At 39.0% G+C, this 27366-nt stretch overlaps 2 protein-coding genes and 1 long non-coding RNA gene across 11 annotated transcripts in view; 2 read left to right on the top strand and 1 right to left on the bottom strand.

Moving 5' to 3' along the window:
- The window catches only part of ITGA6 (integrin subunit alpha 6), a 45056-nt gene extending 38060 nt beyond the window's left edge, over positions 1-6996 (top strand). For 2 of the 3 annotated variants that reach the window (XM_074873212.1, XM_074873211.1), the window contains 5 exons: positions 406-504; positions 818-928; positions 1011-1109; positions 1450-1575; positions 4921-6996. In XM_074873212.1, coding sequence (XP_074729313.1) covers positions 406-504; positions 818-928; positions 1011-1109; positions 1450-1575; positions 4921-5079 — 594 coding nt within the window. In that variant the 3' untranslated portion in view covers positions 5080-6996. Of the gene's footprint in view, positions 1-405; positions 505-817; positions 929-1010; positions 1110-1449; positions 1576-3053; positions 3184-4920 lie in introns of all 3 variants that reach the window. The other variant, XM_074873210.1, reaches the window with a different exon arrangement.
- On the bottom strand, positions 452-12602 carry LOC141945278 (uncharacterized). Of its 5 annotated transcripts, none has more exons than XR_012629480.1 (5): positions 10869-12501; positions 8809-9000; positions 6197-6256; positions 4822-4972; positions 452-653 (listed from the first exon to the last, which is right to left on the bottom strand). It is a non-coding gene; the product is annotated as an uncharacterized LOC141945278 (long non-coding RNA). The 5 variants fall into 5 exon arrangements; XR_012629481.1 differs by lacking the exon at positions 452-653 and adding an exon at positions 2109-2944; XR_012629478.1 differs by lacking the exon at positions 452-653 and adding an exon at positions 12510-12602 and having other exon boundaries at positions 4829-4972; positions 10869-11017.
- On the top strand, positions 12506-27366 carry PDK1 (pyruvate dehydrogenase kinase 1). 3 transcript variants are annotated; one of them, XM_074873214.1, is made up of 13 exons: positions 12506-12971; positions 13520-13601; positions 14755-14990; positions 16274-16415; positions 17881-17952; positions 18573-18757; positions 19012-19101; positions 19376-19453; positions 21476-21552; positions 22222-22320; positions 23272-23382; positions 24531-24644; positions 24773-27366. In XM_074873214.1, the coding sequence occupies exons 4-13, from the start codon at positions 16306-16308 to the stop codon at positions 24911-24913; spliced, it is 1077 nt and encodes a 358-aa protein (XP_074729315.1). In that variant the 5' UTR covers positions 12506-12971; positions 13520-13601; positions 14755-14990; positions 16274-16305; the 3' UTR covers positions 24914-27366. The 3 variants fall into 3 exon arrangements, with proteins under 3 accessions (XP_074729315.1, XP_074729316.1, XP_074729314.1); XM_074873215.1 differs by lacking the exon at positions 14755-14990; XM_074873213.1 differs by lacking the exons at positions 13520-13601; positions 14755-14990.

The following is a 27366-nucleotide window of genomic DNA, read 5'->3' as shown; positions in this document are numbered from 1 at the left end:
GCCTTCTGTTCGTGAATTGGTACAACGTGAAAGCACCGCAGCATGTGATAGTAGGGCATAAGAGCTTGCCCCCAGGATTTTTTTTATCTTAAGCAGCTCACAGGCACAATACATGAACTATCCAAGGGTTAAGCTTATTAGGAGACTTCATAATAGCTAATGAGGATAATATGCTAAAGGATAGATGCTAACTCTTGGTGACTGTTTTTGTAATGGGCACTGCTGTCACATTCCTCAGCTTGGAGGAATTCTATGTACTTTTTAAAGAGAAAGGACTTGCACTTAAACTTACTTATGTACAACAAATAAAATAAGAATTTCTCAAGCAAGTTTGTATGGGATTAGAATTAAGAGATTCTTATGATAAACTACTAAACTCTTCTTGCTCTTCCCCCCCCCCCTTAGGAATCCCATAACTCAAGAAGGAAACGTGAGGTTGCAGAGAAGCAGATTACAGACAGCAAGACATTTTCTTTATTCTCAGAAAGAAAATACAAGACCTTGGTAAGCATATTGCACCAACCATCTGACAGTCTTGTCAGATACACTCCCACCTCCGAGTTTGGCAGGGTGAAAGATGGTATCTCTTTGCTTTGTTTTTATCTTGAATCCAAGTATCGATGCTTTTAAAATTTGACCATTTTGATTATCTACTGCTGAGAGAGAAATAGGAAAGAATTTCTGCAAAATAAGTAGGTAATAGCATCTTTATTGTTACCCTCCTATTGCTGTCAGTACAAACAGATTTTGATACTTGCACATAAATATGATGCATATAATCCAATTTTTATTTACACGTAGAAATTTGTAATTGCAGGACTGCAATGTGAATGCACGCTGTGTGGACATAAAATGTCCCCTGAAGGGTTTAGACAGCAAGGCATCCATTGTGCTGCGTTCCAGACTGTGGAACAGTACTTTCTTAGAAGTAAGTCCTCTACCTGTCATTTCTGGAAGGTCAGAGTTCTTTCCTGTTCTGTGCCTAAGGTCCATATTTTATTTTGGAACAGGAATACTCCAAAATGAACTACCTGGACATTCTTGTTAGGGCTTCAATCAGTGTTCCTGCTGCAGCTAAGAATGTTAAACTCACAAATGAAGTTGCTCAGGTAGGTTCAACATCTAATGCTAACCATATGTGGTTGTGATGTTTCCAGCTTATCTCAAAGACTGGGAAAAAACCTCAAACCGTTTTAGAACAAAAGTAGCTAAAAGTTTAGCTTTTTAACTGAGTTTTGAATTACTGATCATTTTTATCTTTCAGTCAGGTTGGAGAAATTCACTACCTTACTGAAATGATACCAGTAGGAACATTTTCTTCAGAAACATTTTGTAGATAAGAGAGAGAAGACATCTTGTTAGAGGAAAGACTGTATAAATTGCAGCTTTATATTTAACATGGATACTTCTGAAATGCTCTTTCCATCTTCACATATTTTTGCTCCTTAGGTGCGTGTTACTGTCTTTCCTGCAAAACCAGTAGCACTTTATACAGGAGTACCTTGGTGGATCATTGCGGTGGCTATTTTTGCTGGAATACTGATGCTTGCACTGTTGGTATTCTTACTATGGAAGGTGAGTTTTTATTCATCTGGTTATTTTACATTTCCTGGTCTACAGCTGACAAGACAGCCAACTAATTGAGCAAAAATGATTAAGTATTTTGGTTTGCATTTGGGACTCAAAATAGAGCAAAACTACCCAAACCATCCATTACCTTTATCAGTTTTTCAGTTTTGCAACATTTGGAATGAAGATGGTTACACAGGAAGATTTGTTATGAAATTTTTCAGTTTCCACATCCTCAAAAGGAAGTATTGTGAGCTCTGGGCAAAATGTGGGACACATGTTCAGAGACCACAGTTACTTTGATATGGATGGATACAGCTGATTGAGGCTTCTGCAGTTATGTGTAAAACTTCACTTGAACTATTTACAAATGTTTTTAGCAGGGCTTTGTTCCGAGAACCTTAAAAACACCAGTAAACTGATAGTAGATGGAAATAACCAAAAGGTACAGAAATAATACATAGCTAAGTGTGTTGGTGAATTTCTGTAGTATTGGCTTTTATCTTAGAAACCCTAAAGGAGTAGATAAGTGTGTGTAACAAAAGGTTAACAATTTGCAAAAGAAAAATCAAGTACCTATTTTTCTAACTAGCTTTGGCATTTTTACAACTAATAGTGGTTCCAAGTATAACAGGGCAGTCCTTTTATTCTCAGTTTTTACAGGCAGAGGCAGTTAGTATTTGCTGTTATGGGATAACACAAGATTATTAAGAAAGAAGATGTGAAGAACATCCTGTCTGTCACTTAGTTTCTTCTGGAGAAGCAGTAGCAATTTAGCTTTGCGGAGGAGCTACTATTCGCTGGTTACTTCTCACGGGATAGTTCCAGCTTCCTTATTATCTCATAAATGCCTGGCCCCTGCTGCAAATCTTCCTGATGAAGTAATACTTTGGGTGGGCTGTTAGGTTGTAACTACTAGTGTTTTAATGCACATGAAAATACACACATTTTTCACACACGCACACACAATGTAAATTGCTTCTTTTGATGACAAACACTGTGCATCTTATGAAGAATAAACATGGTACTTCAGAGACAGTTACATGATTGGTTTAAGACCAATGCTTGTGTTGTACAGGTCAAAACAGTACTTGTTTTTGTTCTACCCTATGTTTTTGTCTATCCTGTGCACTAGTCCACAGTCAGGTTTCTGCATAGACATGTTTCTGCTCTTCACAGCCAGCTTTAGTTGTTATGGACATACTTTATAGAAGCTTTTCTTAAAAAAACCCCACAACAGATGCATTACAAATGTAGCAAAATGCCTCTAAAATAATACTCTTTACCTCAGGTTATTGTATTATTTTCTAGATCAAGTTAGTCCAATAAGTTCTCAGATCTAGAAACAGCTGAGTTCTTGTGATATTTTTTCTTCCTGTGAAGGGATAATGGGAAGATAGTTCAGAGTTAATTTAAGTCAGTTTTAATATGTTTGACTTCTTCCAGTCCACAAAAAATTGACTAAATACCTTGCTTCCTTGTAGTGTGGTTTCTTCAAGAGAAATAAGAAAGATCATTATGATGCCACATATCACAAGGCTGAGATCCATGCTCAGCCATCTGATAAAGAGAGGCTTACTTCTGATGCATAGTATTGATCTACTTCTGTAATTGGTAATTGATGATACTTTTTTAATTTTTAGCTGTGGCACATGCTATGGTTGCGGTGGCTAACTATGAAGCTTTTACTGCATATGTTCTATTAACTGTTGGATTTCAAACTATCATACTTGCTTGCTCATTCTGTCAATATATTTTCAGCTTTTGGTGCACGTGAACACACACAGGTGTTTCCCTTGGTCTAAAAAGCTTATTTATTTCTTTAGAAAACACACTGACCTGTTGCAGTGGTTTCTAGTTTCGGTTTGTTTTTTTAAATTTATGTTTTAACAGTACAAATAAGTTTTTTAAGCTTGAGAGATGGTAATCAGCACTGCAGAATAAGACCATGTGGATGATAAACTTGCTGTACTAACTTTTAGTGCATGCTAAAAGATACATGTTACTTATAATGAAAGGGGTTTTCATAATGAAAATTTAATTGGTCTGGAAACATCTGGTTTCCTTCAATTCTAAGGTATACTTTTCTAGGAACACACTTTCCTCTGCTGAAGCTACTAGATGCGTGATGATATATGCTTCCAGCACCCTTTACTCAACTTAAGATATTACATGTCACATGCACATTACATAAATAAGTGATGCTTGGGAGCAGCGGGCGGGGAGGAATTCTTAACTAAAATATGTCAAAACAGTGTTTAATGAAATCTTAACTAAGAGATGGCTGAAGATTTGGTCTGTACCTTGGTGCAATTTTTTTTTCTAAATTCAGTTCCATGTAAGTTCTAATGTTATTTAAAAAAACCCACAACCAAACAAAAACAAAAGACCCACCAGCCCAAATACTGTGAACAAAACCTTGCCACTTCAATTTTTTTTTTCTAGCAGTATCTAATGACAGCTGGATGGCACAATGTCTCTTAACCTTAATCTTGACATCAGTGACCCATAAGCATGTAAATCTGAGTGTCTACTAATCATCATCTTTGTAATGCCATGGCCATAACTCCATTTTGTTTTGAAAATTAATTTCAGACCATTCCTCAATATTTAAAGGCAGTTTTTAAAGTGGCTTTGAATAAAAAATTGCAGGGCACAAATAAGCTGTACAAGATTTAATCTAGGGAGACTTGTGTCATGATACATTACAAAGCTTTCAAGTTATGTCTGTGTTTTATCCTATGGCAAGCTAAGCAAGACTCATGTTCTAATATTGTGGATGTGGAGTTAGCTCAGGTGACTGTAGTTGAGATGGTGCTTTGAAAAACAAGGCCCTAGAGTGACTTTGTTACAGTAATAACTTTTGTTACTGGCCTTTGTAAAGGCCCTGGAAATCTTTCTGTAGGTTTTTAAAGGTAAATCACATCACCATACATGCAGATACTGAAGTACATACCTACCTTTGATTCAGGAGAGGCAAGATTTCCTGAACTGTATCTACTTCTTTGTGTAGCATCAAATTCTCATTATATAAATGAAAGAAGACTTTAAAGTCTTAAAGACTGTAAACCAAATTTAGAAAGTTAGCAGAGGGAATATTTTGAAGGTATTACAATTACCAGATTGTCAGACTGTGCCATTTGTCTTCAGCTGCTGCTGGAACAACTAAGGTGGTAGACCTGCTGGCCCACATTTTTACAGCTACATATGCTATGTTTTTGGCCTACATATTTTTGTTTACCATTTTCTTACCCGTGTATCTGTGCAAATGAAGAATTTATTGCTTTATAACTGTAGTAGTTTGGCAGCAACTTAAACCTAAACTATTCTTCTTCTTCTTCTGTGCCCCAGTGTGGGTTCTTCCAGCGATCTAGGTACGAAGACAGTGTCCCCCGATATCATGCTGTAAGAATTCGAAAAGAAGAGCGACAGATCAAAGATGGGAAATGCAAAGACCTTGAGACAAAACAGTGGTTCACAAAATGGAATGAAAATGAAAGTTATTCTTAGGGAAAATTCTTTTCATCCACAAAGTTCAGAGAGAGGTTTTAAGATTTTCATTAATGGAATACTGATGGAGTTAGACCTATGAACACTATGGACATTCACCATTTGATTGTAGATATTATTACTTATATTGAGGCTTTTGTTTGCACAAGTTAAAACTGCTTCAACAGACTTTATTTGCATTATTTAATTTCCAAACTGCCTCTTTCCCCCTCAAATCTAACTCACACTTCAGAAGATACTGTATTGATTTGGGGTCTTTTCTGCAAAATACACAAAGCCACTACAGCAGACTTTTTCCTGTGATCCTGACCTTCTTCCTAGGCGTGCAAAGAACGCATGGTTAAGGTCAAAACAGGTTCTCCATCGTTCCTTCAATGCATAGTCCATTATCAACACACAGTGGCCTTAACACACTTCGTTCAAATATAATCTGAAGATTTGCAAATCTACTCTAGTCATAAACCTTGCCTGCTGCAGTAGGTTAGGGCTTAACAAAAAGCACCCTCTTAAATTACATGTGCAATAAATAGGTCATGTTGCTCAATTCTTTTAAGATCAGATTGTGTGATTCTTGCTCACAGCAAATATACACAGGTTTTTTTTAAAAGAGAGGCTTGAATATTAGATGTACTTTTTGTATATATATATTTTAGTCATTTTTATATTTATTTTTGTTATAAATCATTGTCTTTGACTAACTGTTAGGCCAAAGACTTAACTGAACTTTCAAATCCACTGTGTTTTTGAACTTCAGATTATGAGACCTGAGGCTTTCACTGCATTTTTAGTAAGTCACTGAAGGTGCCAATGCTTTCTAAAATTGTAAATATTTATTCCAGTGATGTGTATGGGGGCTTTTTTTCCTTGATACTTATAACTTTATGCAACAGGAATCATCAGGTCTTGTAACATGATTTGTATATTACTTCAGACTCTTTAACCATTTGGACACCAAGCAGAAGTAGGGTTTTTACATAGTTTTATACTTACTGCAAGAAAGCAAGAGGTTCTCTGCAAACAGCCTTCCAGCTTCGTAAGGACTTCCTGTTTGGCAAAAGGCACTGACTACTGCAACTGTTACCCAGCACTTGAAGGAGGCTGTGAATGCCTAACCTACCTTAACTCTGGGGATCTGAGCTGATCCACGCTGAGACTACTGAATCCTCTTCTTGAATGCCTGAATGTTGATAAAAGTAGAACCACAATGTTGTGTTTATCAGTAATCTAGTTATTGTGTAACATAACTGATAAAACTATTTAAAGAGTTTACTTTTTTACCCATGTTCTAAAGCGCTGGTACTATGTTAAGAATAAAGATCTAGTTCACAACTGTTTATTTCATGTGAAACAAAATTCTGCTCAAGAAGTATGCATGTTAATTGCTAGCAATTTGAACTATGCAAAAACCTCTTGGTACTTTTTTTCCCTCATAGGGTAAAAACCTGCTAGGAGGGCAGTTGTCAAGTGTCTTTTTTCTACTACTAACTTTGAACATACCTTCTTGGAAGGTGTGGTCACCTAAAAAGTTATCATTATAGAAAGTGCATTAATTTAATAGACTCTTCTTCCTGTCACTAAATAATCTCAGTGTGTTGTGACCATTTTATGAATGCTTTAGCTGTTACCCAGTTTCTGAGCTTCTTTGCTGGAAGGCTCAACAGCATCAGAAGCCGGGCTAATCAGGGGCTAAGAAGCTTGACAAATAGCCTTGCATTTAAAAGAAGATTGTGGCCCTCCCTAAGAACATGATGTCTTAGCAGTGTTAAACTGGAAGTTCTTGAAAAGTCAGTCATGTCACTGGTATACTTTTCTCTCAAACATTTTTTACACCTGCTAGCAATGCTACATCATTCCACAATTAGAAATTACCTGTGGATATTTGTATAGAAGTGTGAAATAAATTTTTTTTTAATTAAACATTGTTTTGGTAATAGTGATTGCTTATCATAATTAACTGGGGTAGCCATAGCTAAGTTCACTAGAAGAGTAAGCTGAAAGTTGCAAGCTTTAACAACTTGTCTCATTCTCAGTACTAACTGTCAGTGCCCTCCCAGCTGCGGAGGGCCAGATAAGGCAGCTGCAGGAGGTAACACCCCTGTGACCCTGGCTGGAATCCTCTGCTCGCTGCGGTTCACAGCATCAGTAGAGCCAGGCACAGGGTCTGGCAGAGCACCAAGTGTTAGCTCCCACAGGTGGGGCAGAGCCACCCCCTCCCTCCACACTTCACTTGTGCTGCCCAGGGCACCTTCAGTGCAGGCAGCCTCCGGAGAGCTCCCCTGCCAGACCCGTGTTTCTACAACTAGAGGGATGGATGCACTCCCCAAATTAGTCCAAGACTTCACACACCTATCTGTGTTTAGCTGTGGAAGTCCGATACTGACAGTCAATTACAGGGTTGCAGGGTACAAGCTTTAACTACAAAAAAACTCAAAAGATGCAGGGGAAAAAACCCACCAACAGAAAACCTGTGGTTTGTCTGCATTTTTAAGATGTTAACCCTCACAGGGTGCTTCACTCACCTTTGCTGAAAAGAAAGACCTTTTGATCCAACAAAGCCTAAAGATAAGGGTGTTTGTTGTTGCTGCCAAGAAGCTTCTAGAACTAGAACCAGAAGATGCTGCTACATCTTTAAGAGCACGTCAAAGATGTGGACTCAACCTGCTTTTATTAAACAGTTATTTACATAACTACACCCACAAACATCTGCCTACAAGAAGACAAAATACAGACTGGGAGAACAGTTAAGTAGCTGATCATAGGAAGTACAGTACCAGTGTAGTATATTAGGTTTTATATACGCTCATATATACTATATGCATACAGTATTACATGTACTACATACTATGTACACAGTAGTACAGTACTACACATAATACTGTATATGTATAGTATATATGTATACATATGCCTCTCAAGTATAGTACATATAGGCACATGTAGTGTGTGTGTTTAGTATGTGTGTGTGTGTGTATATATAACAAACACACACAGTGTAGCCTACAGTACATAAATAGAATGCTAGTAAACAGCAATACCTTCACCTATGTTTAACTGTTACAGCACAGGAGACATACTAATGAGAGAAGGGACCACCACAGCATAGTTTCAGTAACCACCTGTGCAGAAGTTGTACATGGAAGAAGAGACAGAGCAGGGTGCTCGAACACAGATGTCAGGAATGGGCACATAAGGGGAAAGGAAGCTTCTGAAAGTGGCACGAAAACTCCCATCCCCATTCAGAGCACGCAGCCAGTTTACAATGCTAACTAACTCACTGCAGCAGCGTGCGCCGACCACAATAAACATGACTACACAGAGCCAGAAAGCTGCTTACCCACAAATGGCTGAAATAACTTCTCCCAGCAGAGAGTAGGTGAGAGTGTCAGCACTTGGTTTGCAAAGCCCAGGAGAACAAACTGCGACAAAACAACCAGGCAACGGCAGCCAGTGCTCTGAGCCAGAGGCAGCACGTGGACATGCTTCAGTCGCCTTGCCAGACAACGTGCCCACGCGTGACAAGCAGAAGGCCAGCAGTGTATCTCCCTTAGGTGGCTGTGGAAGCAGCCACCTCAGTTTTTATCCCAGTCCTCAGACATCCTTAAATGTCCATTTGTCTTCCCAGACTGTGGATTCATAATTAATACTATACACCTCTTATAACCCCATAAGCCTTGCTGGAATCCTAACCACAATCCTTGTAAGAACACTTAAAAAAAAAAATCTTCTTACCCTGAGAGACCACCACAGAAATCGGCCTTAATCCCCTGCCAGAGTGTGATACTGTCACTGTACAGGGGTGGGGGACCTGCAGTTTGCATTTTCCAGAGTCAAAGACAGAGCCCTTTCCTCCTTCATTTTCTAGCTCTGCAAAATGGTTGTTAGCAAGCAGCATCTTTTCAGGGCTGTACCTGCCCCAGAGATCTGAGGAGACAGAGGCAGAGAACTGAGTTTTTAACAAGCAGGTGCTGCTGCTTACCTGACTATCGCAGAACAACATGCAGCCCCCTCACCATTGATATACAGTGCTGTTTATGTCCCCTTATCTCTCAGTCTCAGTGTCTTCAGGGGATAGGGGAGGAAGAGACAGACAAGTCAAATACTTTTGCCAGGAGCATATGAAATAAAGCAGCTGCTAAGTTGACTAAAATCAATTTTTGCAGGATATTGGTTTCTTGAGGTGGAGGGGACCAACAGTTAACGTTACAGAGCTCAGTAGCATATCATTGCCAGCCAGCTTACAAGACAGCCCCTGGCTGATTCCGGCTTAGCAAGGAGGAACAACACAAACATAGCCATCCTGGACTAGACCACAGATCCACCTGACTGAGCATCCCACCTCTGACAATGGCCAACAGGTAAGCAGCCTGATGGTGACAGTTTGCTGTTCCTGTTTCCGCATAAAGTGAGTGCTCAGTAGCTATGTAGTATATTTTTCCTATGGAAGAAAAGGCCGTCCATGATAATCATAAAATTTCTCCCAGCTGCCTTCTGATCTTGAGTCACAAAGTTGTACATGGCAAAAATTCACAAATCCCAAAGTTTAATTATACACTGGATAAAAACAAAGAAACCCATCTGTATGTTGTTGACTCTACTACAATTTTAGTAACTCATACAGAAGCCACTCTGTATTTTTGACCAACTTTGTTGCCATTTTTATATTTTTATTTCTACTCCTGCAAAAGAGAGACCAAAGCCACATCAAACCAATGTACCCCTAAGAATTTTCTAGCATAGCAAAAGCAGCTGAACTTACTGACAAAAACCTAAGAACAATGACAAGCCTTCGGGCAGAGTAAGTACACAAGCTGAAGAGACATGGATAGATGGACCAGAGGACTGTGCAGGCATCATAGCAAAGCATATAAACCATTGAAAGAAAAGAAAGAGAGATTCTATGGATATCCATACCTTGCAACTTAAGTTGTCTTCTTAATCTATGATGCACCTATTTTAGAGGAAAGGGAGGAAACAAAAAACCCACCAGTACACGTGGCAACCAAGAACAATGACTTCCACTCAGGGGTTATTTATAGTATCACCTTTACAAACCAAGAAGTCTTTCTATGGCACACCCTCAAGAATGCTATGCTTCCAATTATCTTACTAAGCCTTAAATTAAAAAAAAAAGTAATTGCTTAGGTTAAAACTAAATGCTAGAAATGTAGAAAAATGCCAAATGACAAAAATAATACATTTCTCCTTTTGGTTTGCATAAGAATTTACAGAAATTGGCACATCAGAACTCCAGCCAGTATCACGCTGGATCAGATCACAGTAAGCCCCCAGAAGATCAATAGAGAAACAGGTTTTAAAAAGGGATGGGGAAGGGGGAGAAGAGAAAAAGGGAATTCAAAATATTCTCGACTTTAACAGAACATGTTTACATGGATCAGTACCTGATCAGTAGTTTAAACAAGACCTAGAAAAGTCCTTCAGGTAAACAGAGAGAGTTTGTTCTTCTCTGAACGCAGCATTTAAAGAATTATCTGTAATTCTTTACCCACAATCCTGTATGATCTTCCCTGAGAAAAGTGCTCATGTTTACATTATTGAGAGTGGGCACTAGCTTACAAAGTGTAATGCTTTATTTAAAAGCCTCCGAGAGCCTTTGCCACATCTGGCTGGCGACTGCTGTCCAAAGATAACTTTAGGCAGTAGGCCATTTTTTAAGACCTGCCTGTAAGTTGAAACATCAGACATCAAGACAGTAACATATAGGCATAAAAGGTGAAACCAATCCAGAGCCATCACAAGAAATTGCAACAACTTAGAAATACCCAACTTACCGCTTATAGGTACTGCTTTAAGCTGCTGCTGGCTCACAACTGAGATGCCATTATAAAATGGTTATAAGCACAGTAATTCATAAGTAGGAGTTCCAAACTATCCCAAACTTGAGTAGCATGAGCTACTATTTGATGCGTCTAGGAGTGGCCTACAAGCAGCAATAAAGCAAAAACTGTCAGTAACCTGTATTTGTAGGAGACTTTCAGAGACAGACAAGCTGTTGGTTCACCCCATTAGCCACTGCTCCCTGGCCAGAGCAGAACAAGCCACTTTTTTTTCAGCACAAGACGCAGGTACAGTCTGGCTACAAACCAGATGAAGCACTCTGATCCTGAACTACTGCTTCATTCTTACATATTATTGGTGCAGTTACTGCTCAGAAAATTGCCTCTAGAGACAGACTGACTGAATCAATGCTTTCTGTATTTCAATGTAACATCAAACAAACAAAGCCCTTAATTCATTCTGGTACCTTCATCTCTAATGGGAGGTTCCAAGCAATTCAACAAAGCACTGAACAGATCAATGTGATAGGAACAGCAAAATGATTCCTGCTGTAGCAGAGGCCATTGGATATCCATTGCCAGTATCAAGTCATGGACAAGTCACAGCTACAAGGCATGTTTAAAGGAAACCAAGCAATATTTAAGAGTTAATTTAATAAGATAAATTTATGGGGCAAATACAAGTATCCACAACAAAAGAAGCAAATGATATAGGTAGGGCCAGATCCACTACTGTACTGTATTGTATACAATTTTGAATTACAGGATTCAATATCTACACTGCAGCAAGTTTATCAAAAATACTTATAATCACTCTTTACCTTTTTTGTTAGTGTTCTGGATAGTTCTACCTGAGTAGGACAAGAAACGATTAAATACCATTGTTTGGTACCTCACATGTTGCATCAGTATCCTAACAGCCGGCAAAGTGATTTAGTGTGACATACAGTCCAAGTACTTTTTAACCAATACGGACATGTATGGTGTTCACTGCTGACCGATCGGGGCTCTATCTGTTAAAGACAGAAGCCCTATTTTTCCCTCTGTATTTTTTTGTTTCTCTTTTTCCCGATAGCTGAAACAAAACTATCCCTTCCCTCGTTTTTCTCACCTGCACGTTGTGACACCGCGCAGAGCGCGAAGGGCTGGAAGGGGCCGCAGGGGCAGGCTCTGCCCTCACGCCGGCCGGCAGCCGCATGAATAGAGCCGGTGCTTTTGTGGGTTTCTGCCACCTCCCGCGTCAGCCCCACGGGCAACCGACGCCGGGAGCCGCGTCCCCGCTGCTATCGAGGCGCCCCCCGCGGGCCTCGGCCCGCCTGGCCCGGCCGCAGCGAGGGGAAGCGGCAGCCCGGCGCCGCCCGCCGCGAGCCGGCCAGCCTCCCAGCTCACCCGCCCGCCGCAGCCTGCCCACACCGGTGCGCCGGCACCGCTCGGCCTCACTGCGGGATCGCACACGTCGCCCGCCGCGAGATCCCGCCGGCCGCGCCCCGGCCATCCGCCCGCCCCCTCACACCCGCCGCCGCGGGAGGCCGCTGACTCCGGTCTCCTCACGGCTTCCCGCCCCAGGGGCTGGTGAGCACCCCGCAGCCTCTGGCCGGGAAGGGGGCGGCACCCGCCCCCGTAACACCACCGTACCTGTCCGAGGCCGGGCTCCTCCGGGAACCCCGCGCCGTCTCCTCCCGGCCGACAGCCGAGGCGCCGCAGCAGCGCGACCGCCGCCTCAGGGCCTGTGACCCTGCCCAGGGGGGACGGGCTGCTCCGGGTACCCCCTCTCCCCCGCCCCGCTCCCTCGGAGCCGCCCTCTCCTCCGCCCCGTCGCCGCTGCGTGGGGCTGGGCCGGGAGGAGACACCCACCCCTTCGGGCACCTCCTCCCGGCCGGGCGGCGGAGGAGGCCGCGGCCTGGGCAGGGGCTGGGGGAGCTGGCGTGGCGGGAAATGGCGGCCAGGCCGGGCTGAGGCGGGGGGACGAGAGCCGCGCCATGAGGCTGCTACGCGCCCTGCTGCGCGGCGCCTCCCCGGGCAGCATCCCGCAGCAGGTGGACTTCTACTCACGCTTCTCCCCCTCGCCGCTCTCCATGAAGCAGTTCCTGGACTTCGGTGAGTCCCCGCCGCGCTGCTCTCGGCCCGCCGCCGCCTCTCCGCCGCGCTGCCCGCAGGCGCCGGTCAGCCGCGGGCCGGCTCCGGCGCGGCCACAAGCTTCCCCCCCCCCTCCGCCTTCCCCTGTAGCTCGTGTTAGTGCTGCTGTGTTTGTCTGCTGTTGCTTATCACTTCTTAATACGGGCCTTTTTGGCAGAAAAAGGCTCTGCTTCCTTCCAGAAGGGAGCCCAGTTGGCTTCTTCCCCGGAGACTGTGGCAAGGTTGAAATTCAGCTGGAGTTTTTGGCATTCGCAAAAGTAGTTTGTTGTTTTCTGCAAATCCTGCAGCGTTGAGGAGAGGGTGGGGGCAGTTATGGCAATTAGTAATTGTTAGAGCAGTGACTCAGGTGAGATTTGTTAAGCTTTTGTAAGCTAGCAGCATGCAGCCTTTTAAGGTATAGCAAACACGAGAAACGTTTAACCTCAGCTGGTGCCGACAGCTGAAACAATCATCACTTCTCAGTCACGTCAGTGCCCTACAAAAACACCTTACCCAAATGTTGTTTTTAGATGTGTGAGAGAAGGAGCAGGACGCAAACGCCAAGAGCCATCCTGGAGGACTGGGAATCTAGCCTTGACAATGAGTAAATCGGTAACAGGATACTCAGTCTTGTACTCTGCACTAAAACCACTTGTAATGCTCGCAGGTTTGACTGCTTGGAAACAGAAAGGATCACAGGAATAGTTCTGTTCAGCTTCAAAGCAAGAGCAGAGAGAAAGGTCTTGTAAGTCACACCCAGAAACCTTTTCAAAGCCTGGGGATGGAGCCGTACTATAATACAATCTGTTTCTATACACAAGGCACTCATGTGCGTAAATGTTTACATAAATGTTGTACATAAATATTTAACTACTTAATAGTTATATTGCTTTTTATGTTTTTGTAAGTAAAATATAACTGAGAACTAATCCTAGAATCCCAGACTTTGTGTAAGTAGGAAGACTTCTGAAGAAAAGTTTCTCTTAACTATCTATTGTCACTTCATCCATCTATTCAGTGTTTCATACATTGCAATAAAATGTATCCAATATTTAAAACTCCAGATTTGTACAGGAACCCCACCAGAATATATACTATCGCTACTATACTTTTAAGGAAAGAATCCTGCAGTTTAGAGTTCGCTTTGACCTGTATTATTTTACCACTAAAATGCTGATAAAATAACGCTTACTTTAAAATCTGTGGTTATGTTCAAGGGACAGTATTTCCTCATGTCAAAAGTTAGGCTACTTTTTTTGCTATTAGTACCTGAACATAAGGTAAAGATAATCTGGAAAACTTAACTTTTTTTTTTCTCTTTCACTTAAGGATTTAATAACAGATAGTAAAAACTAGTAACAGAGGCAAAAAAAAAAAGAGTGCAACACTGAGACAGTACTTGTCTGCAAGACATTCTGTAGCCATTATAATGTGATGGTGTTTTCACTGGGGATTTTTCTGGCTCCTTTTGCTAATGAGAGCAGTCAAAGAGGAAACCATAAAATCTGGTAATGCTAACTTTAACAAAAAAAAGTCTGCTTCTGGTTCCTCCAGGTTTCAATCTAACAAATCAAATATGCCATAAGCAAATTTAGGTCTGGATCACATACATCAGTCATATCTTGGGCTGTAAGCGCACAGTATTTTCTGTAGGAGTCTTACCCATTCTTTGCCTAGGTAGACCATAGCTGCACAGGGAAACAAAGTCATCTGCCCATTCACTGAAGTCTTGCTTACCCTAAGCTGTCTTCTGTATTTGACCCAGGATTGCAAAGATACGGCTTCCAGATACAAAACTAATTTCTGGAATGTCATTTACTGAGTATATGAGGCATTTGAAGATTATCTTTACATTCTAATACCTTCAATCTGACTTGTTCATGGAATTTTACCTGAGAAAAGGGAAAGGCCAGTAACAGTCATGCCTGAAATGCAATCTGACTAGGGAGAAGAATGAAAGATTTCTGGGCAGAGGTCATATGTAGACAACGCATAATACTGGTAAGTGTCACTGGGGAGGAATTTCTTGTAAGCTATTCACTTTTTTATTAAGTTAACCAACATTCTGTCATCAGTGTAGTTTATGATGTATGTGGGTCTGGATGCATTAAACTACTCCATTTCAATTTGCTGAAGATTTTTCCTGTTGAAGACACTCCTACCTTCCTTTTTTTCCATGTCCCTTCCTTTAATCTTCTTCCCCAAATCCCCTTGCCAAATGGAAGGAGTGAACTGAGCAGAGTTCACCGGAGTTAAGTTTTAGGAGTTACTTGTTGTGAAACACCAAGCCTGAGGTATGTACTTCACTGCAGCAGATGAACAGGTTAGTAAGTTCAGACACTGTTTACATGACACTCTTGAAGTCCAGAAAGAAGGCTAGCTGAGAATAAAGTACAGCATTTCTTAGCGTCTTCCCCACTCTGCAGCCTCCTTTCTCACCTACTAAAACAAGCATTGTGGGAGTAAATTCAGGTCCTGATCTTAACAACCACATTTAATTGCCACCCACACAGATGACACCTGTCCTTATAAAAGGACAGGTCAGTTATCAACAGGTGCATTAATTTAGCCTTGAGCTTTTAAAAATGTAAAAAATTTAAAAAGTAAATGTATGGGAAAACTACTATCATAATGACTAACCACAGTAGCTGTCCTACTTCCATTTCTCTCAGCATTCATGTGAATTCATTCATCTGTCTTCTGTTCCTGTAGGACAGTGAATTTAAACTACAACAGATCTAGCTGCAAATGAGAGAAATATTACAGAATTCATTTTCTGAAAGTATTCCAATATGAGTTACGGTAATTCAGCAAGATCAGCGATCAGGCAGGGAGGGTGTATGGGACCACGATACCCTCTCGAGCATCCTTCCCATAAATAGTTTCTAGTGCTGGTTTCATTTGCCCCTCTGGCATGCTCAGAATGACATACTCTTTGATCAGTGCTAGTTACAGTCAATGTTTGCTGCAAGTAAAATTAACAATTTACATGGATAGAAGTGATATTTAAAGTTGAATAGTATGCGTCTGCAACTATTGCACTAGTTACTCTTTATATATTGAAGATTCTGGTTACTGCAACAGGGCTGGTAGGTTTCAATATGAGTTTACATTTTGAAATATAAATGGGCCACTGCCATGAAAGAAGCATTGGCTTACCAGACTGGCTGAGTCAACTTTAAAACCAAATCACAAATATCTTATGCAGAAGGTAAGAGTTTGTAGTTCTCTACCGTAAGTTCTGACTTTATTCTGATGTTGTCATGTATTTATTTTGGTCTTAGGATCTGAAAATGCTTGTGAAAAGACTTCATTTATGTTTCTGCGACAAGAGTTGCCTGTGAGATTGGCAAACATAATGAAGGAAATAAGTCTGCTTCCAGACAACCTCCTAAGAACACCGTCAGTTCAGCTGGTGCAGAGCTGGTAAGAACAGTGTCATTTCATACCTTTAAGGGTGACCTTCTGCATATATACAAGTTGGGGGAACTCATTCTCTTCTACAGAAAGAACATTTCATGTGCTAGTTACATGAACATCACTTATTTAGATTGCGTAAATATGCCAATATGACCTAAATCAGAAACTAAATTGGAAAAAAATCTTTAGGAGCAATTAGAGAACCCACAAAGGTATTAAAAATCATTAAGTATTGCAGATAGTCATGGATGAGAATCCAGTAAAAACAAAAGTCCACCAGAACAATGTTTAATAGGGGACTTTGCTAAAATTAGGAAGCTAGTTGAAGAAACCAACAGAAGCAGGCTAAAGCATAAAATGCTTGCAAAAGATAGTAGAAACCATTTAAAAGACAGGTTATTTCAGATTGAGAGTAAAGGTGTAGAAAATGCAAAGAAAGAGGGAGCTCCCAAAGCTAAAATACGTAAAACAACAGAAAGAACACGAGGCTATTAAAATAAAAAGAAATACTCTGAAAAATAAAAGTTGCTTTCAAGTAAGGAACTTACATGTAAGCACAAATTTTTGTAAGTTAAAAGCAAAACAAACAGATTGCTTGGCAACTGCTAAAGGCACGTGGCGGTCTGGAAAGGCTTTTAAAGTTAAGAGAACAGAAAACCTGCCAGTGAATAAGTGGGATTGATTAGATGACTGAATATAAAAAGAGCTATCAATGAAGATGAAGTCGCTTAATGAAACATGAATGCTTAAATTCTCATGATACTAAATGACATTGATCAAGTGGAAAATGAATTCCACTTGGACAAATGCAAAATAGAGCACAGAGAGGAACCTCCCCTCCCTGTATGCTTGCTTGAAAAATGAAATTTTGATGCTACTGGGGATATTCTTCTGAATATGTCAGTTGATGGGCAAGAAGGCAAATAGTGTTAGGAACTAAGTAACAAATGGGAAGGAATATAATTGTACCACTGTGTTAGCCCATTATTCCTCTGAATTGCATGCAGTTCTAGTCACTCCATCCTGAACAGAAAAGACCAAGAGGGATAATCAGAGGGTTGGAACAATTTCTACGTGAGGAGAAACCAAATCAAATTCTTCAGCTTGGAAAATACACATCTAAGGAAGAGATGGCAGAAATACTTAAATCATGAACAAGCTGGGAAGATTTTCTAATAACAGGAACTCACTGGGGCTGCAAATAAATGATCACCTACTGGGTTTAAAACACAAGGAAGATGTTTTATGCATTCTAATTAAATTGTGGAATTCAGTGCTTTGGAAATTTTGGAAGAAAACATCATGAATGGATTCAAAAGGATCTAACAAAATTCACAGGGCATAGGTCAATGGGATATATCAAATACAGTGATTTGGAAACAGGCAACCTTGGAAGACCATAAATTGTTAACCAAAGGGATCTGAGGAAGCATGTTAGAATTGGTCTTTGTCGTGTTTCTTTTGTTTAAAGGTATGTCCAAAGCCTTCAGGAGATCCTTGACTTTAAGGACAAAAGCTCAGAAGATTCAGGGGCTATTCATAGGTAAGGATTTGCTGTCACATACGTTAGTATTATGTACAAGGACAGGCAAGAAAACGATAGCTTAAGAAAAATTTCAGCTATCTCCAGTCTTTACGTAAGAATTGTAGTAACGTCACCCCCTGTCCCTAAAAAGAGGGTACATTAAAACGTGAAACAAAGCACTTTTATGCTGCATCATTCTGGTCAGGGCTTTTTTTGTTATGCTGAAGAAGCTATGAATATGTTAAACTTGACCAAATGTTTACCAATTCCTTACTCAGAGTGTTGGAACTTACATATGGAACTTTTCACCTGTAGAGTTGGTTTGGTCATGGTTGGCTGACCATAACTGCCATTTGACAGGCATGGGATGATCGGCATGAAAATGGTTGGCAGAGTTTTCTCTTTTTCTTGGCAGTAATCAAGATAATAAATAAATAATATTTTTATAAATAATCAATAATGGTTGACTAGTGATTGTTTCAGTGGTAGTCACGTGAAATACACTGTAAAGACTGACTTGTTTTCTTATTGCTGTAGGCACACCTGTGATACTTATGTACATAGTGGTCTTCATTTTTGTAGGCAGATAATGTTTGCCAGAGTATTAAAGTGAAATACTAACAATGTGTTAATTTTAGTTTTACAGACACTGTGATAAAAATCCGGAATCGACACAATGATGTAATTCCTACGATGGCTCAAGGAGTAATAGAGTACAAGGAAAGCTTTGGCATTGATCCAGTGACCTCACAGAACGTGCAGTATTTTTTAGACCGTTTCTACATGAGTCGCATTTCAATTAGAATGCTCCTTAATCAACACTGTAAGTACCATTGTTGAAAGGAGGGGAAATAATACCTGCACTATGTCAGTATATTTTCCTTTCATTTTTAAGTGCTTCATAGGTACTTTAATGCTTCTTAGGAGTACACTATTTGCCTTGCTGTTTATAAACTCAGTCTTAATACAATTCTTAATTGGAATTACAGATTGCTGATAAAATTCTATTTAGCAAAACTGAAGACACAAACTAAAATTATAAAATTGGGTATTAAATAATATTTTCTTTTTTGGCAGCTTTACTGTTTGGTGGGAAAATTAATCCAGCTCATCCAAAACACATTGGAAGCATTGATCCTAGCTGCAATGTTCTTGAAGTTATTAGAGGTAAATTCAGCAGATAAGAACAAGAATCCCGAAAACTTACATGAATGTCTACACTGAGAGCCAATACACATCTTGATATTTGTATACTCTTCTTTCCTACCTGGAAAGTGTAATACAGTTTTGTCACTTTTTCCTATAACCCCAGTTTTTGTCAGAGCATACTAAACCTCCCTGACACATTGTGTTTTCAATTTTTGTTTTTGTTTTTGGCAAACTGTAAAGGCGAAAAAAGAATGTGGAGGGGGAAATATGACTTTCTGTGGTTTTGTTATAGATGGCTATGAAAGTGCTAAGAGACTTTGTGATTTATATTACATGAGCTCTCCAGAACTCATCCTTGAAGAGTTGAATGGTAAGTGAATATGGGATGAGGCACTCTCTTGAACATAGTGATGCCTTCTAAAGTAGCTGGTGGTGAAACATTCTCCTACTTTTCATACAGTTAATGTGTCCTCTATATCTACTGTCATAAACAGTTCTGGATTTTTTTTTTTTTTAATCTGGCAGAAACCTTTCCCTATTTTTCCCTTTAATTAGAAAACTGAAATCAGTAGAAGTTTTTGACACTACAGCTGTTGATAGAACAGATTTTAGCAGCCTCCTTCCCTCCCTAAGTTTTCTTGTATGTCATCACCCTATACTACTCCATCTCACTCTGCATTTTCTGTGACACTTAAGATTTATACTAAACATTCCATTCTAATTTCTCTTGCTTATTTAGCTATCATGTTCTTGTAGTTGTAATTAGATATAGTACGCTCAAGTCATGGTAAAACTTGAACCCATTGGCTGTGACTTGAAAAAACAGTTTACAACTGTGTTGCTATGAACTCAGAGGTCAGCTATTATCCTCCTAGTCCTGCTGAATGCTAAAGAGCCTTTCTGACACTTCTCACTAGAGTACTTTTCAAGATACTAAATGCCAAGTTCAGACAGACCTACAAAAACAAGCAATCAAAATTGCTTCTACAAGTAATTGCAAAAGCTAAAGTGCAAGCACAGTAACTTGGCCTATGAAGCTAAAGGCAAAGAAGGTGTGGCCTTGACTATATGTTACAGATCTTTTCTTCTTACTGTATGAAACCTGTCATTCTGTATCTAGGTTAAAGGGTTTACCTCTTTCCATTTCTGGAGCATACTAAAAACAGTTGTAGGAAACTATCAGTCCTGCTAGCTAATTCTCTGTACTGAGGGGTCATTTAATGGTATATGTGCTCCAGAAGCCAGAACAAACAGTTCTGTTTTTATAAAAAGAGTGACCTTTTGCTCAATGAATTGTGAAGGTGAGTTAAACCTGATCCAGGCCAAATGCACATTCCTTGCTGACAGCTGAGAGTGGAGACCATTATTTAAACCTTAGGCATGGGATCTGGGGGTAAAGGCATGAAGGGAAGCGATTAACTTGAGGACAGGAACCTGACATATTTCAAAGTATGGGTGTTTGTTTTTTTCTCCTCCCTCTTTTATTTTTGCTGGGTACATAATTTGTTCTAGATCTTTTGACATCACTAGTCTTCAACATTTATGTTCATAAAACACTGGGCACTAACACAGTCTGGTGAGAAATCATTAATTTGTTGAACTGAAAGAACCTTAAGAGCCAGAATTTTGAGCAACCTTTCCTTAATTTTTGATATAATGAATGTGTTCCCACGATATATTTTCTAGAACTTATTCTCTAAAAAAAGTTTGAAAACTATGCCAGTTTTATAGACAGAATTATCTATATAATTCTTGTTAAGGTTTGTGGTTAGAAGTCAGCTAATTTCTAAATGAATCCAAGAACAGGCTGTGCTGTAGTTACTATTTGGTGCATTATAGGATCGTAAGATAATTCAGGTTGGGAGGGACCTCAGGAAGTTTCTAACCTGACCTCTTGCTCAAAGCAGGGATAACAATGCAGTCAGACCAGGTTGCTCAGGGCTTTATCCAGTTTAGTCTTACAGATCCTCCAAGGATGATGACTGCATAACATACCAGGGCAACCTGTTTCAATGCTTAACTGTCATGGTGAAAAAGTTTTTATCCATTCTGAACCTCTGTTATTTCATCTTACACTCACTGTTTCTTGTTCTCTTGCCACCTGAAGAGCCTGACTGAATCTTCATGATAACCTCCTCACAGGTATTAGAAAGCAACTATTATACACCCTAATCAGTGAAGCCACAGTGGGTTTTAAGATTAAAGCAGCAAGCACATTTGAAAATCCTGAGTATGACTTTTGATTAACATACAACTTCTCAAAAGATTCTGTTCGAATTTTCCTTCTCTTGTAAATTCTCTCACTGATACAAATATACATTTTGAATTACTATGGGAATGAATAAAAGATACCTAGTTTGCTATTTAATTATTTAGACTCTCTTTTCTCCAGTTAAATCACCAGGACAGCCCATGCAAGTGGTGTATGTGCCCTCACATCTCTATCACATGGTTTTTGAACTTTTCAAGGTCTGTACACTTACCCTTACACAATTGTTTTACAGTCTCACTAAATGAAGATGTATACTTGTTTGACTTTTTGAACCAATTGTAGATAGCAGTGTGTTTTTACAAATACAAACCTCTCGCTTTGACTGCAGGAAGATACCTAAATTGTACTACTTAGACAAACAGTAACTGCATAGACAATGAACAGCTTTGGAAGGTGTATCTCCTTTGCCTAGCCACTGAATGCATCTGACACCTGAGTAGACAGCTTTGTCAAAAAAATCTTAAAATGTATAAAGACATGAATTATTAAAACAAGTGAGAATAAGATACATCTTCAAATCTGGTATAATGTGTAACAGGTCCTATAGAGCTTTCCTCAGGCAGTTCAATCCTAGACTTTTCTTGATCTTTGCACGTACTATGCATTATAAAGGTGAATAAAACTGTGCGTTAAAATATCAGATTTCAGATGTTCTAAAAAAATTAAATATTTGAAGTCTGAGTATTCTAATAAACTATATAAATACTGATACTGAATAAACAAGAAATATTTTAAAAAAATATTCTAAAACTATATATATTTGTCCTGATTCTGAAATATGTGATAAAAATAACTTTCTGAAATTGATATTTTAAGATAATACGAAGTGGTAGGAACAGGATTTAAGTTGTACTTGAAAATTGCAGAATGCAATGAGAGCCACCATGGAACATAATGCTGATCGATGCATTTATCCTCCAATTCATGTACACATCACGTTGGGAAATGAGGATTTAACTGTGAAGGTACCCACTTTTTTATTATTTTGAAGGTTATTTTGATTAGGTTTTCTTCTCTGTCATAGCATATTACTAACTTTAGCTGGTGATCTGGTTCTAGCAATAGATTGTATGTGATGATGTAGTATGTAACTAACATACAAGACCATTATGGAATTTCACATACTGCATCAGGAAGAAATTCATGAAGGGGTTGCACAGTCACACTGAAGGCTCTGCAATAGAATTCTATGCTTTTGTCATGCTCATGTCTTGCCTAGCTTATAAGCAACCATGACTAAAAATGAAGCAGCATCTTTATACAGTTGTAATATCAGCATTTTGTAAGTGACAATGCAGAGCTATACAAGTGTGAAACAACTGAAAAAAGGGAAATAAACGTATATTCCATGCAAATCAAACCTCCCTGAAGTACAGTTTGCAGAGTAGTTTCTTCTTTTTCTGTACAACATCCATGTTGGATTTCAAAGACCAACTGCAAGCACTGGCTTTCTCATAGGTCTAACTAAACTGTAGTAAAACAACTCTTCTGACTTACTCCTTCAATAATAGGTTTTAATAGATTGTATTTAACTAGCAGTATTCCTGAGGAATAAAGATAAAAATACACAGAACCTGGCATTTGCTAAAAGGTATAGATACTGACTTCAGACAAAATTATGAACAAGATAAAAGCAATGCACAATTTAAGTAGAATTTCCTTGCTTCCAAAAGATGATGAATGCTTCTTACAGCAGTATTTCATTTAACGGTTTGGATAAGGGATGAAGGGGAAGGATTCATCTCTCTGGGCATTGCTGTAGCTGAGAGATGAGAATTTAAGAAAACCCATAGTTTAATAGCGACAACTTTATATTATGTTTTACTTGAGCTTTCTCTGGATTATTGTTTGAAAGAAGCTGTCTTTTATAAAAATGTGTTCAGGGACATAATGCTACATGTTCCTTCTTGTACCAGATGAGTGATCGTGGTGGAGGTGTTCCTATGAGGAAAATTGACAGACTGTTCAACTACATGTATTCAACAGCACCACGTCCACGTGTTGAGACGTCACGAGCTACACCTTTGGTATGCACATCTTTTATACCTTGTCATCTTAGATATGTTTAGTTGTCACAAAAGAAACCATTTAGCCAAAGCTATGAAGTACTGATTTTATAGATAATGAGTATCACCATTTGAATGTTATAGCTTAATCCAAATATTTTTCTGAAAATAACTGGAAAATTGCATACAATCCTAAAATACCAAAAATTCTTTAAACTTGTTCAAGATTGTTTTTCTCTAAGAAACATAAAGCTCATTTACCTCAAGCAGAACACTTAGCTATGCTGCATGTACTGCAGTAAGGACAGGACTCTGAATTCTTGTTGTGGCCCCTGAATGAAAGGAAAAGTAATTATAGCAATGATTTTGGATCAAATCCATAGTTTCATTTGTACTGTGTAGTCAGTTGTACCATCCCCCAGCAAGGATGAAGATATGCAGATGTGACAGGACATACGAAGAATCTACTTTGGTCTCATGTGAACTTAATAGATGCACAAGAAATAAAGCCTTAGCTCTCAGTAAGAAGCTGTGAACAGCTTTCCTGAATTTACTCTTTCACACTGCATCATTCAAAATGGGTTTTTAAAATGTATATAGTGTTCTGCATCTAGATGACTGTGCTACTCATTAAACACTAGATCTTTACAGAGATGTGTGTATGTTCATTGGGAGATTAAAATTCAGTATATAAAGAAATATACTTAACACTTCAGGGCTATGTCCTGCTACTGCAGACAGGGCTTGATAGAATTTTAGTATAAGCTACAAATTCATAGACATTGCTTCTTGGACTTTTTTTTTTATATATATTGATGATGAAATTTATCTGACTTCAGAACACTGAGTACTTAAGATTAGCAGCTCTGTGAGGCGAAGACAGAGTCAGTACAGTTTTCTCTAATGGTGTCGTTTCTTTTTGAAGAAGCTACCATAATACAAGGTGTTCTCTAGCAGTGCTGTCTGACAAAGGGGTAGAACAGTTTTCTCATAATCACAATCACTCATGGATTCTTCCATTTCTGGGAGGCATAATGGTTAACATTTGAACGCCTGCTCTTACAGTCAAACATCATGTTTAGTTTGTCTATTTACCTATTAAGTTAAAAAAGAAAACACCACTGATGATAGATACAATTACCGAAAATACACTTTTTCTCCTGGATCAGGCTGGATTTGGTTATGGCTTACCCATATCACGTCTGTATGCGCAGTACTTCCAAGGAGACCTGAAACTGTATTCCTTAGAAGGCTATGGTACAGATGCAGTTATTTACATAAAGGTATGATGTAACACTTCACCATTTTAACTTTATCAGCAACTCTAATCTACCTGGTAATGGAACTCCTTGTTCTGTTACTGTAACTTTGATTAAAAAGAATCATCAGCAACAGTCTTCTCTACTTACAGGCCTTATCAACAGAATCAATTGAACGACTCCCTGTATATAATAAAGCAGCCTGGAAACATTATAAAGCAAACCACGAAGCAGATGATTGGTGTGTGCCAAGCAGTGAGCCAAAGGACATGACCACTTTTCGCAGTATATAGCTTTTTCCTCAACCGTTCATAAGAAGTAGGTATGTCTGTAAAGGGAATTTAAAAGACCTGATTCACACCAAGATGCTGAGCCACATTTGATGTGTGAAAGTAATTTTAAGTGGAGTAACAGAAGGTTTAATATAATTACTGTTTTCTGGAATTAAAAAAAAAAACAACTCAGCAAACACAAAACCCAAGAAAAACCCCAAACCTGTACATACTTTTAAATTTTAAGTGAGAATGCCACACTTAGTTTGTTCCACTTTATGACTACTTTCAGTAGCTAAGTCAAAGGAGCAGTGATTTCAGGTTTTACTGGGACTAATGCAATCTATACCACATCTGGTGAGAAAAGTATTAATTCATATACTTACAAAATTTTTTTAATAGAAGAACTGTTGAAAAAGCTCACTGGAGCATTCTTCCATTAGACAATATTACTGATTAATGGAAAACTCATGTAAGAAGTAGAGGAGCTCACTGCTATACCTTTGCACCTGTAAAACACTTCCTATTCTTTTATTCTTTTGCATGCTGAAGTCTAATTTTGCAAAGTTAGATATATGTTGCCTACACACCTTGCCTACATCAAGGTTTTTTGCAGCTGTAGAAATCACAGGTCTGTAGGGATAAAAAAAAAAATTTAAAATCAGTTCTAGCTGCTACCACTGGTATAATGTATCTCAGGTATGTGGTATCAGTCATACTTCTTTGGTTGTAATGTGAATATTTAATACATGTGAAAAATGTATCTTGCCATGATCATTGTGAATTAGCAGATAGTGTTGGCTTGTGTACAGTAAAGGTATGCTGGTTTGCATTTGCTTCTATTTCTGTAGGTAATACCAAAATGCAGCATCAATGTTCTAGCCCTGGTAAGATCTCAGACTTGGGTATGTCAGGTTACAGTTGTAAATGGAAACTATTTTAATAAACAGATTTTAAAAATTTGTCCTTAATAGGGCCATCTCTGTTACTTTGACAATAGAAACTATCTTCTCAGGACTATTTATGAAAAAGTGGAATTCACAGTTTTTGAAAAGACCTTTGTGTTTGTGGTGTGTTTCTGGCCTTGTTTATGTAGTAAGTGGAAGTCACACTATAACATAAATAAGGTAAGCAGAATGTGTTTCATCAGTCCAAGGCAAACTGTCAAAACATACTGGGAAAGAGAGGGAGCGGAACGAGTATTACATTTCAGGTACAAAGTCCTTCTTTTAAGAAAGGATTCAACTTGTTTTAATGCCTATTGTGCCCACTTTGTTCAAATCATACACATTTATGTTGCACCTCGATCCCTGTCATTCCTTAACTGCATCACTCCTGAAGTGTTCAAGATGCCAAGAACTAATCCTTTTTTCAGTTAATTCATTGCATGTAATGCTGTGACTTTTGTTCTGCAGCAGGCATGCATAATCCCTCTCAGAAAGAATAAACCTAAACTGTGCTAGTTTACTAGCTCTGGACAGAGCAGAAGGTGAGACACCGCAAGTGAAGGGAAGAGCTGGTATTAGAAATTGAAGTCATGCTGTTCTAGTTGTAGCTGAGCCAGATTAAAGATTATCACCTGCTACCTCTCTAGCCTAGTCCTGCAAAACAAGAAAATGGTTTTATACCCTGGTCAAGCTAATGTAGGTCAGTGTAACAGGAGTGATTTACAGAATGGGCTATGTACACAGAGTGACACTCTGAGGGAGGCCTACCTTTGAATCTGCATGGCTACAAGCAAGGAGAATCTATAGCTGTTCTCTTCTTCAACCCTGCAAGAGGAGGTATGTGAGGAATTCCACATACTGTAAAGTGGCCTGTACAAAAGTTAGAGGGAATGCTTGCAGCTATTGCTTTTGCTAAACTAAAGCTGAAAGTTACAACAAGGGATTTTAAAAACTCAACTCTGAAGCTGAACATTCTAGATTTTATGCTAAGTTTTAAATGTTTAACTTAATTGAACTGATTTTAGTAATATCTGAGAACTACACAGTCTGTTTTCTAGAAAGTCTATTAAAGTATTTCATATGGTATTATTGAAATAAAACCTCTCATGCTCTCAGCTAGCTACCAATTGAATTCTGATTATTAGAACAACTTGCTGTGTAATTATATCTATCTCCTCACCTGCCACCCTGAATGACTCTGGTAAAAACACAAACGTAGTAATATTTTGGTTTACTACGTTTAACCCTACTTACAAGTTTGATCTTTGATTACTTTTGTTTTAAATAGAAGTTTAGAAGATAATTTTTGTGTTTCATTACTGTACTGTAGTCATTGCTAGCACACTGGTTAAGTTGAAGTGAATCACTGTAGAAAAATCAGTATACTAGCTATCAAAATTCTGAGATTAATAGTTTTGTATGCAAATGAGCTCAGTCTTGTACTGTAAAATTAATCTTGGTTTGTGTTAACTTAATTTTTTGAAAGAATCACTACAATTATTCATTAAAACTATTTTAAAAATTAAA

Source organism: Strix uralensis, chromosome 6 (assembly GCF_047716275.1).
Source record: "Strix uralensis isolate ZFMK-TIS-50842 chromosome 6, bStrUra1, whole genome shotgun sequence".
Classification (NCBI taxonomy): Eukaryota; Metazoa; Chordata; class Aves; order Strigiformes; family Strigidae; genus Strix; species Strix uralensis.
Note: the sequence above shows the minus strand (reverse complement) of the source record. Positions and strands in the feature narration are given on the sequence as shown.